Source organism: Oncorhynchus gorbuscha, unplaced genomic scaffold (assembly GCF_021184085.1).
Source record: "Oncorhynchus gorbuscha isolate QuinsamMale2020 ecotype Even-year unplaced genomic scaffold, OgorEven_v1.0 Un_scaffold_3930, whole genome shotgun sequence".
NCBI lineage: Eukaryota > Metazoa > Chordata > Actinopteri > Salmoniformes > Salmonidae > Oncorhynchus > Oncorhynchus gorbuscha.
This window is the reverse complement of record NW_025748067.1, coordinates 6,844-21,666: the sequence shown is the minus strand read 5'-3', so window position 1 is coordinate 21,666 and position 14,823 is coordinate 6,844. Positions and strand designations below refer to the sequence as shown.

Genomic DNA, 14,823 nt, shown 5'->3' with positions numbered 1-14,823 from the left:
ATGTACTATGATACTGTATGGTCTGATGTACTATGATACTGTATGGTCTGATGTACTATGATACTGTATGGTCTGATGTACTATGATACTGTATGGTCTGATGTACTATGATACTGTATGGTCTGATGTACTGTGGTACTGTATGGTCTGATGTACTGTGGTACTGTATGGTCTGATGTACTGTGGTACTGTATGGTCTGATGTACTGTGGTACTGTATGGTCTGATGTACTGTGGTACTGTATGGTCTGATGTACTGTTTACTATGATACTGTATGGTCTGATGTACTGTGGTACTGTATGGTCTGATGTACTGTTTACTATGATACTGTATGGTCTGATGTACTATGATACTGTATGGTCTGATGTACTATGATACTGTATGGTCTGATTTACTATGATACTGTATGGTCTGATGTACTATGATACTGTATGGTCTGATGTACTGTGATACTGTATGGTCTGATGTACTGTGATACTGTATGGTCTGATGTACTATGATACTGTATGGTCTGATGTACTGTGATACTGTATGGTCTGATGTACTGTGATACTGTATGGTCTGATGTACTATGATACTGTATGGTCTGATGTACTGTGGTACTGTATGGTCTGATGTACTGTGATACTGTATGGTCTGATGTACTATGATACTGTATGGTCTGATGTACTGTGATACTGTATGGTCTGATGTACTGTTTACTGTGGTACTGTATGGTCTGATGTACTATGATACTGTATGGTCTGATGTACTGTTTACTGTGGTACTGTATGGTCTGATGTACTGTTTACTATGGTACTGTATGGTCTGATTTCAGGTTGACATTATATGTGATATTCAGCAGACACTAAAAGTGTTTTTTTAGTCAATGTGATTCCTGCAGAATGTGTGCATGTCTGTCCTACGGCTGTCCATACTGTACCTTAGCCACAGGCAGCCACATGTCCTTGTTAGCAGAAAACCCGTGGAGCATGAGAATAGTGGGTCGGCCCGGACCAGGCTTCCCTCTGTGGGAGTAACAGAACCGGTAGCCTCTGTTCTCAGAGTAGACAACCTGCAGGCCCAGCCGCCGACGCCAGTACCTGATACGTGGCCGGGGGGAGACAGTCATGGGTCAGTTAGCTAGTTAGGAGAAAGACAGAACATAGTGAGTTAATGACTAACAGGAAGGCAGTAACAGGAAAACTAACAGGAAAACTAACAGGAAAACTAACAGGAAAACTAACAGGAAAACTAACAGGAAAACTAACAGAAAGGCAGTAACAGGAAAACTAACAGGAAAACTAACAGGAAAACTAACAGGAAAACTAACAGGAAAACTAACAGGAAAACTGTAACAGAAAGGCAGTAACAGGAAACTAACAGGAAAACTAACAGGAAAACTAACAGGAAAACTAACAGGAAAACTAACAGAAAGGCAGCAACAGGAAAACTAACAGGAAAACTAACAGGAAAACTAACAGGAAAACTAACAGAAAGGCAGTAACAGGAAAACTAACAGAAAGGCAGTAACAGGAAAACTAACAGGAAAACTAACAGGAAAACTAACAGGAAAACTAACAGGAAAACTAACAGAAAGGCAGTAACAGGAAAACTAACAGGAAAACTAACAGGAAAACTAACAGAAAGTCAGCAACAGGAAAACTAACAGGAAAACTAACAATAGTACAGTGCAGTAGGGAAAAAGGACCAACAATGGACATAAAGGGCTTGTCGAGTATCCCCCCCCCCAACAATGGACATAATGGGCTTGTCGAGTATCCCCCCCCCAACAATGGACATAAAGGGCTTGTCGAGTATCCCCCCCCAACAATGGACATAAAGGGCTTGTCGAGTATCCCCCTCCCAACAATGGACATAATGGGCTTGTCGAGTATCCCCCCCCAACAATGGACATAATGGGCTTGTCGAGTATCCCCCTCCCAACAATGGACATAATGGGCTTGTCGAGTATCCCCCCCCTCCCAACAATGGACATAATGGGCTTGTCGAGTATCCCCCCCTCCCAACAATGGACATAATGGGCTTGTCGAGTATCCCCCCTCCCAACAATGGACATAATGGGCTTGTCGAGTATCCTCCCCCCCAACAATGGACATAATGGGCTTGTCGAGTACCCCCCCCAACAATGGACATAAAGGGCTTGTCGAGTATCCCCCCCCAACAATGGACATAAAGGGCTTGTCGAGTATCCTCCCCCCCAACAATGGACATAAAGGGCTTGTCGAGTATCCTCCCCCCCCAACAATGGACATAAAGGGCTTGTTGAGTGAAACCATCACGTAATGGTCCAGGGTAACGGAGTGAAACCATCACGTAATGGTCCAGGGTAACGGAGTGAAACCATCACGTAATGGTCCAGAGTAATGGAGTGAAACCATCACGTAATGGTCCAGAGTAATGGAGTGAAACCATCACGCAATGGTCCAGGGTAATAGAGTGAAACCATCACGCAATGGTCCAGGGTAACGGAGTGAAACCATCACGTAATGGTCCAGGGTAATAGAGTGAAACCATCACGCAATGGTCCAGGGTAATAGAGTGAAACCATCACGTAATGGTCCAGGGTAATAGAGTGAAACCATCACGTAATGGTCCAGGGTAACGGAGTGAAACCATCACGCAATGGTCCAGGGTAACGGAGTGAACCCGTAACATTAAATCTGATCATATGTGACCTACTCAAAGCTACTCTGACTTTGAAAGGCTTTGCAGATTAAACATGGGCAATAAATAGTCCCCAGCCCCCCAAACCCTGCTACCTCTTTCTTTCTCGCTCTCCTTACAGAGGAGGACACAACACAGAAAGACAGTTGAGTTTGACCGCTGCCCACTAAGCTACTGCAATATGAAAATAGCTCTGGTGACTCTGCTTCCCCCGGGATAGACTGACTTAAGGAAAATGTGTGTGTGTGTGTCTGTGTCTGTGTGTGTGTGGTTTATGTGTGAACAATGTTCATCTAAGACTGCACTATTGACCTTGGATGAGTGATTCAACACAACACTCCCAGCCACAGCCAAGTCCCCACAGCAGCCTTAGTGACGAGATCATGACGGACAGGACAGCTAGTGGGGCCACTCTGTTCTATCTAGTCAGTCCACAGGTCAGGTTGCAGAAGGTAATTCTACTGAACAGATGCCCTAACTTAATTTGACCCATTTTTACAAAACAGGAAAATAATCCTGCAGCAACAGGAAATGTGAATTATAATGAATTTTTGTAGGAGTTGATACATTTTTCGTTAGGTCAAATCAAGTCAGAAATGTATAAGTGGAAATTACAAACTTTAAGATTATTTTTAATTTAACCTTTATTTAACTAGGCAAGTCAGTTAAGAACAAATTCCTATTTACAGTGACGGCCTACTGGGGAACAGTGGGTTAACTGCCTTGTTCAGGGGCAGAACGACAGATTAGGGATTCGATCTAGCAACCTTTCGGTTACTGGCCCAAAGCACCTGCCACCTTTTAAAACCTCGAACACAGTACAATCTTGCATTTCTACAAGGAGGATCAAATTAAGATACGGCATCTGTACTCCTTTGTATTGCCTTCAGATAATACTGTGTTGCTCCATGCTCTGGGTGGCCTTTACTCCACTAGATTAGAAATGAGGCAAAGGTTATGGTTTAGTATTGTCAAGGGTAGAAATAGGAAACAAATCACTATGGTAACTCTCCAATGTAAAAATCGCCAAATTCTATGTAACAAACACATAAAATTCCACCAATGTCAATATTACTTCACTTTGGTAAATCTGTCCTCCCCCGCCCCAATTCCACCCCTGGGTACAGTACTGTAACAACAACTAAAATAGGAAGAATAGACAACGGTCGTTGTGTACAGAATCCGAATGTTATGGATCTACATTTACATAATGGGTAGCTGGAAAATGGGGGAGTTTTTCAATTTCAGTCAAGGGGACGGTTTGGTATTTCGTTAATCTCGTCCAAGAGGAGGGTTATGTCGTTTGTAATTGATGAAATGTAAATATTTCTCAGTGTTTCAGAATTTATTTAATTTATTTGACCTTTAACTAGGCAAATCAGTTAAGAACAAATTCCTATTTTCAATGACAGCCTAGGAACAGTGGGTTAACTGCCTTGTTCAGGGGCAGAACAACAGATTTGTACCTTATCAGCTCGGGGATTTGAACTTGCAACCTTTCGGTGACTAGTTCAACGCTCTAACCACCAGGCTACGCTGCCGAATTAGTTGTTTATTAGTCTATATATCCCCGATGCCACCCCTCCTCTCTGATTCTCCGCTGGGCGCGCAATATCAAGTACGCCTATTGGATATTTAGTGTGGTCTCAATCAAATTATCTATGGACTATAGGCTACGAAGTACACGCTGGGAGAAGCACAGAGCAAAGTTATATTTTAAGATATCTGCTGGGATGGTGTAAAACCAGGCTGCATTAGGGCTGTGGCGGTCATGACATTTCGTCACAATAAATCCATGTAATATAGCCTACCTACACCATCACAATAAATCCATGTAATATAGTCTACCTACACCATCACAATAAATCCATGTAATATAGTCTACCTACACTATCACAATAAATCCATGTAATATAGTCTACCTACACCATCACAATAAATCCATGTAATATAGTCTACCTACACCATCACAATAAATTTGCATTGATGTCAGAGTGATTAGGGGGACAATCGAGTGCTGAGTACCAGGCAGTTAACAAGTTTGGTAGGCTACTAATGACCATATGCAGCTTCAGTGCTTAGAGAAGCCTAATTACCGTGACTACATGTGGAATTTAACTACCTTCATGACTAGTGACTGCCGGTGTGGCGGCTGCCCTAGGCTGCATTACACACCGCGATGGATATTCCAACCCTGAGCCCCGGCCTGCTCTGCTCTTGTTGATCAAACACGTTGTTGTGTGTTCTCTAACTAACCAATGGCTGTGCTGTGTAGGCCTACAGAGGCGGTTCAGGAGGAGAGTCAAATGCTTCTTCGTTATGTTCATGTTATTAGGCCTCCTCTATAAAATGCACTCTAGCCTATACGGTCTGTTCGGTTTGAGCAGAAGAGCGCGAAGGAGGACCGGTGGCCAACTTTGATAGCTTGCTACTACTATCATAGAATATTGTTAAAAACAATATGTTTCTTGCCCGTGATGTATTTATCAGAGTTATTGACCTCACAATAAGCCAGATTCTGCTAACTCACACTGTGATGCTTAAACTTGAAGCAGCAGTCACGGTCACAACCAATCAGAAATGGACAGCTCATGGAGCTGAAAGACGCATTCCAGTAGGCATAACCAATTTCAACGTCTTCATTTTAATTACTAACAACAAGATGACTTTGTGTTGGAGCCCATTTCTTCCCATTTAAGAAATAAGAGCGAGGCCTGTTTGACAGAGGAAATTAGGCTACAGGCTGCTATATCCATAGATTTGTAGGTCAATTCCTCCATCCACCATGCACTCTTTAAATAACAGCCCTTCACAGTCACGGAGGTAGGCTAAGTTAAAACCAGGACTGGAATGGAGTGGGTATGACAGGTCTATGTTCCATAGGCCTTCCTTTAGTAAAGACAGGCCTACCACTCGTTAGCTTAAGATTTATAAGAGAATACTACTGATTAATTAAAGTCTATAACAGCGGTTTGGTCCGCAACGCTTTATGATACAAACTAACTGTTTGGGAAAGAGGCGACTCCAAAGCATTTTGGGATATAATTGTTTAGTTTCTTTGACATTTAAGAGGTACAGCCTTCTATAGTTGAGGAGACAAAACATTTGTCCATCTATTACTATCAATATTAATTGATTAAGCTATTCACTTTCTGTCCAATAGAAGATGTTTAAACCCAGACAGCTTTTAGGGAAACACTTGTGACCTTGACTCGTTGGGTTAAACCACAGAAGAAGAGTAGACAGCAGTACTCTGTCTGGGGTAGAAAGGTAAAACTAACTTCTGAACGTACCATGAGTTTCCTAATGACGTCTCAGATTTAATCATTTGCAAACAGGGACAGTTTCACGGCAAATATAAGACACACCGTTTTGGCATTGGAGAATTATGATCTAACGAACACATAGTCCTCTCTCTCTCACTCCATTCTTAGCCTGTAATTTGTGCAGTGGTAAAAAAATAAATCAGCGAATATGTAAAATTACGTAGAATTGCATGACAGAAATGCAATTTTTTTTCTCTGACCTGCAAATACGATGATAAACTCAGCAAAAAAAAACACAAGAAACGTCCCTTTTTCAGGACCCCGTCTTTCAAAGATAATTCGTAAAAATCCAAATAACTTCACAGATCTTCATTGTAAAAGGGTTTAAACACTGTTTCCCATGCTTGTTCAATGAACCATAAACAATTAATGAACATGCACATGTGGAACGGTCATTAAGACAATAACAGCTTACAAATGGTTGGCAATTAACGTTATGAAAACGTAGGACACTAGAGAGGCCTTTCTACTGACTCTGAAAAACACCAAAAGAATGATGCCCATGGTCCCTGCTCATCTCCGTGATTGTGCCCTTGGCATGCTGCAAGGAGGCATGAGGACTGCAGACGTGGCCAGGGCAATAATTGCAATGTCCGTACTGTGAGACGCCTAAGACAGCGCAACAAAGAGACAGGGCGGACATCTGATTGTCCTCGCAGCGGCAGACCACGTGTAACAACACCTGCACTGGATCGGTACATTCGAACATCACACCTGCCCGAGTTACACCAGGAACACACAATCCCTCCATCAGTGCTCAGACTGTCCGCAATCGGCTGAGAGAGGCTGGGGACTCAGGGCTTGTAGGCCTGTTGTATAGCAGATCCTCAATAGGCTGAGAGAGGCTGGGGACTGAGGGCTTGTAGGCCTGTTGTAAGGCAGGTCCTCACCAGACATCACCGGCAACAAAACCACCATCGCTGGACTGACAGGACTGGAAAAAAAGTGTTTCGGTTTTGTCTCACCAGGGGTGATGGTTGGATTCGCGATTATCGTCGAAGGAATGAGGGTTACACCGAGGCCTGTACTCTGGAGCGGGATCGATTTGGAGGTTGAGGGTCCGTCATGGTCTGGGGCGGTGTGTCACAGCATCATCGGACTGAGCTTGTTGCCATTGCAGGCAATCTCAACGCTGTGCGTTACAGGGAAGACATCCTCCTCCCTCATGTGGTATCCTTCCTGCAGGCTCATCCTGACATGACCATCCAGCATGACAATGTCACCAGCCATACTGCTCGTTCTGTGCGTGATTTCCTGCAAGACAGGAATGTCAGTGTTCTGCCATGGATGGGAGGTCTAGGGCCATTCCCCCGAGAAATGTCTGGGACCTGTTGGATCGGAGGGTGAAGGCCAGGGCCCAGGAACATGCAGGTGCCTTGGTGGAAGAGTGCAGTAACATTTCACGGCAAGAACTGGCAAATTTGGTGCAGTCCATGAGGAGGAGATGCACTGCAGTACTTAATGTAGCTGGTAGCCACACCAGATACCGACTGTTACTTTTGATTTTGAACCCCCCCCTCCCCCCTTTGTTCAGGGACACATTATTCCATTTCTGCAAGTCACATGTCTGTGGAACTTGTTCAGTTTATGTCTCAGTTGTTGAATCTTGTTATGTTCATTCGAATATTTACACATGTTCAGTTTACTGAAAATAAATGCAGTTGACAATGAGAGGACGTTTCTTTTTTTGCTGAGTTTAGATTCCGAGTCAATGCTTATACAGTAAATGATATCCTTCCACCCCTACTCTTGTCCACAGTGGTCTGCGAACCCACAACCTTCTCGCCCGCAACCCTGTGCTCTATCAAAAGTCCTGCGTTGCTTACAGGATGAAGAAGGGGTCACTTGTTTATTTTTTTAGAGGGTTTAGGTAATATAGATTTAGCTAAAGGGCCGGCCAACCATTTTCACTCCCTTTGTGCAGTTCTTACCAGTTGTAGACATGGATGATAGCAGCAGGCCACATGTAGAATGAGGCAAAGAAGGCCAGGATAGGGATGACTAGAGTTCCTCCCGCCAGGACAAACATGTTCACCACGTCTACATCCATGGCTGTAGAGCTGCTGTTCCCTGCAAACAACACAGTTATTAACAACAGCAACATGAGCCAGTTAAACTTATTAACCTTTTTGGGATAGAGGGCAGCATTTTAACTTTTGGATGAATAGCGTGCCCAGAGTGAACTGCCTCCTACTCTGTCCCATATGCTAATATATGCATATTATTGGATAGAAAACACTGAAGTTTCTAAAACTGATTGAATGATGTCTGTGAGTATAACAGAACTCATATGGCAGGCGAAAACCTGAGAAAAATCCAACCAGGAAGTAGGAAATCTGAGGTTTGTAGTTGGCTTGGCCTAACAAATACACATTGAGATATGGATGAGGTTGCACTTCCTAGGGCTTCCACTAGATGTCAACCGTCTTTGGAAACTTGAATGAGGATTCTGCTCATGAGACCTGAGTCAGTGGTCTGGCAGAAAGCCTTGGTCTCATGACGAGCACTCACGACGCAGTTACCTCTCGTTCCAGTGCCTTACTGAAGACAAAGGAATTCTCCGGCTGGAACATTATTGATGTTTTATGTTTAAAACATCCTAAAGATTGATTCCATACATCGTTTGACATGTTTTTAAAGGACTGTAACGGAACATTTAGAGTTTTTGTTTGGATGAAATGCTCGCGCCTCATGAAGATGGATTACTGGGCTGAACAACAAGTGGCTATTTGGACATAAATGATGGCACTTTATGGAACAAATCATTCATTCATTGTCGAACTGGGATTCATGGGAGTGCCTTCTGATGAAGATCATCAAAGGTAAGTGAATATTTATGGTGTTGTTTCTAACTTTGTTGATTCCAAAATGGCGGATATTCCTCTGGCTGTTTTGGGTTCTGAGCGCCATTCTCAGATTATGCTTTTTCCGTAAAGTTTATTTTTAATTTTTAAATCTGACACAGCGGTTGCATTAATTAGAAGTCTATCTTTAATTCTGTGAATAACACTAGTATCTTTTATCAATGTTTATTATGAGTATTCACCGGATGTTTTGGAATCAAAACATTACTGCACGTAACGCACCAATGTAAACTGAGATTTTTGGATATAAATATGCACATTATCGAACAAAACATACATGTATTGTGTAACATGATGTCCTATGAGTGTCATCTGATGAAGATCATCAAAGGTTAGTGATTCATTTTATCTATATTTCTGCTTTTTGTGGCTTCTATCTTTGGCTGGACTTGTTCATGTGTGAAAGTTACATATTTCTAAAAAATATTTATGAATTTTGCGCGCTGCCTTTTCAGCGGAATGTTGTCGAGGGGTTCCGCCTGTGCTAGAAAGGTTAACACCTGTAACATGAGCCAGTTAAGTGGTAGCAACAGTCCTGAACCTAGCTTACAGTCCATGGTAGCAGCAACAGTCCTGAACCTAGCTTACAGTCCACGGTGGCAGCAACAGTTCTGAACCTAGCTTCCAGTCCTGAACCTAGCTTACAGTCCATGATGGCAGCAACAGTCCTGAACCTAGCTTACAGTCCACGGTGGCAGCAACAGTTCTGAATCTAGCTTACAGTCCACGGTGGCAGCAACAGTCCTGAACCTAGCTTACAGTCCACGGTGGCAACAACAGTTCTGAACCTAGCTTACAGTCCATGGTGGCAGCAACAGTCCTGAACCTAGCTTACAGTCCTGAACCTAGCTTACAGTCCATGGTGGCAGCAACAGTCCTGAACCTAGCTTACAGTCCACGGTGGCAACAACAGTCCTGAACTGCTTACAGTCCTGAACCTAGCTCACAGTCCATGGTGGCAGCAACAGTCCTGAACCTTACAGCTTACAGTCCTGAACCTAGCTTACAGTCCATGGTGGCAGCAACAGTCCTGAACCTAGCTTACCCACGGTGGCAGCAACAGTCCTGAACCTAGCTTACAGTCCATGGTGGCAGCAACAGTCCTGAACCTAGCTTACAGTCCATGGTCAGCAACAGTCCTGAACCTAGCTTACAGTCCTGAACCTAGCTTACAGTCCATGTTGGCATCAACAGTCCTGAACCTCACAGTCCATGGTGGCAGTCCTGAACCTAGTTCAGTTCTGAACCTAGTTTACAGTCCTGAACCTAGCTTACAGTCCATGGTGGCAGCAACAGTCCTGAAACAAGCTTACAGCCTGAACCTAGCTTTACAGTCCATGGTGGCAGCAACAGTCCTGAAACAAGCTTACAGTCCTGAACTTACAGTCCATGGTGGCAGCAACAGTCCCTAGCTTACAGTCCATGAACCTAGCTTACAGTCCACGGTGGCAGCAACAGTCCTGAACTTACAGTCTGGTGGCAGCAACAGTCCTGAACCTAGCTTTACAGTCCATGGTGGCAGCAACAGTTCTGAATCTAGCACAGTCCATGTTGGCATCAACAGTCCTGAACCTAGCTTACAGTCCATGGTGGCAGCAACAGTCCTGAACCTACAGCCACGGTGGCAGCAGTTGAACCTAGACAGTCCACGGTGGCAGCAACAGTTCTGAACCTAGTCCTGAACCTAGCTTACAGTCCACGGTGGCAGCAACAGTCCTGAACCTAGCTTAGCCACGGTGGCAACAACAGTTCTGAACCTAGCTTACAGTCCACGGTGGCAACAACAGTCCTGAACCTAGCTTACAGTCCACAGTCCTGAACCATGGTGGCAGCAACAGTTCTGAACCTAGCTTAGAGTCCATGGTGGCAGCAACAGTTGAACTGAACCTAGCTTACAGTCCATGGTGCTCAACAGTCCTGAACCTATCTTACAGTCCATGGTGGCAGCAACAGTCCTGAACCTAGCTTACAGTCCATGGTGGCAGCAACAGTCCTGAACCTAGCTTAGAGTCCATGGTGAGTCCATGGTGGCAGCAACAGTTCTGAACCTAGCTTAGAGTCCATGGTGGCAGCAACAGTCCTGAACCTAGCTTACAGTCCATGGTGGCAGCAACAGTCCTGAACCTGAACCTGAACCTAGCTTAGTCCATGGTGGCAGCAGCAGCAACAGTTCTGAACCTCCAGCTGAACCTAGAGTCCATGGTGGCAGCAACAGTCCTCTGAACCTAGCTTAGAGTCCATGGTCCATGGTGGCAGCAACAGTTCTGAACCTAGCTTAGAGTCCATGGTGGCAGCAACAGTTCTGAACCTAGCTTAGAGTCCATGGTGAAACAGTCCTGAAACTAGCTTAGCAGTCCTGAACCTAGGTCCATGGTGGCAGCAACAGTCCTCTGAACCTAGCTTAGAGTCCATGGTGGCAGCAACAGTTCTGAACCTAGCTTAGAGTCCATGGTGGCAGCAACAGTCCTGAACCTAGCTTAGAGTCCATAGAGTCCTGAACCTATCTTAGAGTCCATGGTGGCAGCAACAGTCCTGAACCTAGCTTACAGTCCATGGTGGCAGCAACAGTTCTGAACCTAGCTTAGAGTCCATGGTGGCAGCAACAGTTCTGAACCTAGCTTAGTCCATGGTGGCAGTCAACAAAGTCCATGTCCTGAACCTAGCTTAGAGTCCATGGTGGCAGCACCTAGCTTACAGTCCTGAACCTATCTTACAGTCCATGGTGGCAGCAACAGTTCTGAACTAGCTTACAGTCCATGGTGGCAGCAACAGTCAACCTAGCTGAAAATAAGTCCATGGTGGCAGCAACAGTTCTGAACCTAGCTTAGAGTCCATGGTGGCAGCAACAAACCTAGGTAAAAAACCTATCTTACAGTCCATGGTTCCTTAACAGTCCATGCTGAACCTAGCTTATGCAGTCCATGGTGGCAGCAACAGTCCTGAACCTAAATTACAGTCCACCCTAGTCATCTTCCACACACACACACACACACAGTCCTGAACCTTAGCACACACAACACAGTCCATGGTGGCAGCAACAGTCCTGAAACACACAGTCACACACACACACACACACACACACACACACACACACACACAACACACCACACACAGTTCTGAACCTAGCTACAGTCCAGTGCCATTTGAGTTTAGTTATCCATGGTGGCAAAAGGAACCTAGTCAGTCCACGGTGGCAGCAACAGTTCTGAGCAGACCATTAATTGGAAACTGCAGTCATTCACCATTCAGGACACTGTGCTTAGAGTCCATGGTGGCAGTGTATTCACAGCAACAAACCTCCCCATGGTAGGGGTGTCAGTCCTGAACTAGTCCATTGTTCTTACAGTCCATAGGTCCTCTGACTGTCGTCCACTCATGTTTCCAGGACACACTTCAGTCCACGAAATTATTTCCTGAACCTATCTTACACAGGTGGCAGCAACAGTCCTCTGAACCTAGCCATTTTCCCAAGAGTAAAAAGTCTGAACCTGAAATGGTGGCAAAATAATTATCCATGTTAACTTAATGTTTTTTTACACATCAGACACACACACACAGTCCAACAATCAGATCAGGTGGCAGCAACAGTTCTGAAAATAAACAATAGCCAGAAAAACACCCAGCAACATCGTCATAATAGATCCTCCTACTAATATCCTTACTCACTAATATGGTTATCAGTAAGCTAATCTTACAGGGTGGCAGCATCTTTAAAATGTTAACTTTCAGGTGAATAGGCTAGTTTTTCAGTCCTGAACCTATCTTACAGTCCATGGTGGCAGCAACAGTCCTCTGAACCTAGCTAATCCATGGTGGCTAACCTAGCTTAGTCCATGGTGACAAACAGTGAACCTATGCAATCCTGAACCTAGCTTAGCCATGGTGGCACAACAGTCCTGAACCTCGTTCTGTTACCGCTTACAGTGTAGGTCCTGAACCTAGACTTTACGGTTGTCCATGGTGGCAGCAACAGTCCTGAAACACTCCAACCTAGCTTTACAGTCCATGCTCCTGAACCTAGCTTACAGTCTCCCTTGCTTCTTGACTGACTTCCTGCAACAAGTCCCACTTTCCACGGTAGGCAACAGTCATTGAAAATAAGAATTTGTTCCCGTCCAGGTAATCTTCACAGTCCATGAAACAGTCCTGAACATTTCCAACCTCAACAACAGTTCTGAACCTCTTCAGTCCACGGTGGCAGCAACAGTTCTGAACCTAGCTTACAGTCCACGTCATGTCCTGAACCTATCTTACAGTCCACGTTCACTGAACCTAGCTTACAGTCCATGGTGGCAACAAACGTTTCCACGGTGGCAACAACAGTTCTGAACCTAGCTTACAGTCCACGGTGGCAAGGACGATAACCTAACAGTCCAACAACAGTCCTGAACCTAGCTTACAGTTTTTCTGAACCTAGCTTAAGTCCAATGACTGTCCACGAACATCCTGAAGTCACAGGAACCTAACAGTCCATGGTGGCAGCAACAGTCCTCTGGCCAATAGAGAGTCCATGGAGTCCTGAGCTTATCCACAGCAACAGTTCTGAACCTAGCTTAGAGTCCATGGTGGCAGCAACAGTTCTGAACCTAGCTTACAGTCCAAACAACAGTCCTGAAACTAGGTCCTGAACCTATCTTACAGTCGTCAGCAAACCTCTGAACCTGGTCCATGGTGGCAGCAACAGTTCTGAACTCAGCTTAGAGTCCATGGTGGCAGCAACAGTCCTGAACCTAGCTTAGAGTCCATGGTAAACAGTGAACCTTAGCTGAGTCCATGGTGGCAAACAACCTAGCTTATACCATTTAAATAGGGGGAACCTAGCTTACAAATCCTCTGAACCTAGCTTAGAGTCCATGGTTTGTGAATCCATGGTGGCAGCAACAGTTTGTTTAAATTATGTAGTCCATGGTGGCAGCAACAGTCCTGAACCTAGCTTAGAGTCCATGGTGGCAGCAACAGTTCTGAACCTTATCCTGAACCTTTTAATATTCATGTTCAGTCCATGTCCTGAACCTAGCTTACAGTTTATATCCATGGTTCCTATCATTTCAACCTAAAAAGTCCATGGTGGCAGCAACAGTAACCTAGCTTTCCATGGTGTGAACCTGTTGATCCATGGTGGCAGCAACAGTTGAACCCAGCTTACAGTCCATGAAGTCCTCCTAGAAGTTTAAACCTAGCTTACAGTCCATGGTGGCAGGTTGGAGTCATTAAAACTCATTTTTCAACCACTCCACAGATTTCTTGTTAAACTATAGTTTTGGCAAGTCAGTTAGAACATCTAGCTTTTTGGAACTTGCTTAGGTCCATGGTGGCAGCAACAGTTCTGAACCTAAGTCATTTTTCCAACAATTGCTTACAGACAGATTATTTCACTTATAATTCACTATATCCACAATTCCAGTCCTGAACCTAGGGACTCAGAGCAACACTGAACCTTTAGAGTCCATGGTGGCATACACCTAGTTAGACCATGTGCAGCACACACACAACCTATTTGGCAGAAAAGTTCTGAACCTACTTACAGTCCACGATCGTGGCAAACCAAAATTCCAGAAAATGATGTCTTGGCTTTTTTCCATGAAGGCTTCTGATAGGCTGGCAATCAGTTCTGAACCTAGCTTAGAGTCATAACAGTCCTGAACCAGCCTTGAGTCATGGTTGCAACAGTCAGGTGGTGTCACAACAGTTCTGTGGATGGGAAGCGACGATAAAAGCAACAACAAAAAATTTCAATGCCTACCTTCAAACTCTTACAGTCAGCTGGCAGAAGAGCCAAACCTAGCTCAGTTGCTGGCAGCAAACAGTTCAGACCATCAGCAACAGTTCTGTAAAATAAAAACCTATTAATCAGCCAAGACATTAGAAAAAACATTATAGACCTCCAGCACAGTCTGGTTCATCCTGAACCTGGGAACAATTTCCAAATCCCTGGCTTTGAAGGAACCTAACACCTAGCTTAGAGT

General features: G+C 44.5%; 1 protein-coding gene across 1 annotated transcript; it reads right to left on the bottom strand.

The window, feature by feature from the left end:
- Positions 1-922: 922 nt before the first annotated feature.
- On the bottom strand, positions 923-13,145 carry LOC124028266 (monoacylglycerol lipase ABHD6-like; the record flags this gene model as incomplete). Its single annotated transcript, XM_046340374.1, has 3 exons — positions 13,082-13,145; positions 7,925-8,063; positions 923-1,082 (listed from the first exon to the last, which is right to left on the bottom strand). Coding segments are annotated over exons 1-3 (363 nt in total), but the record flags the coding sequence as incomplete, so codon positions are not given.
- Positions 13,146-14,823: the final 1,678 nt, after the last annotated feature.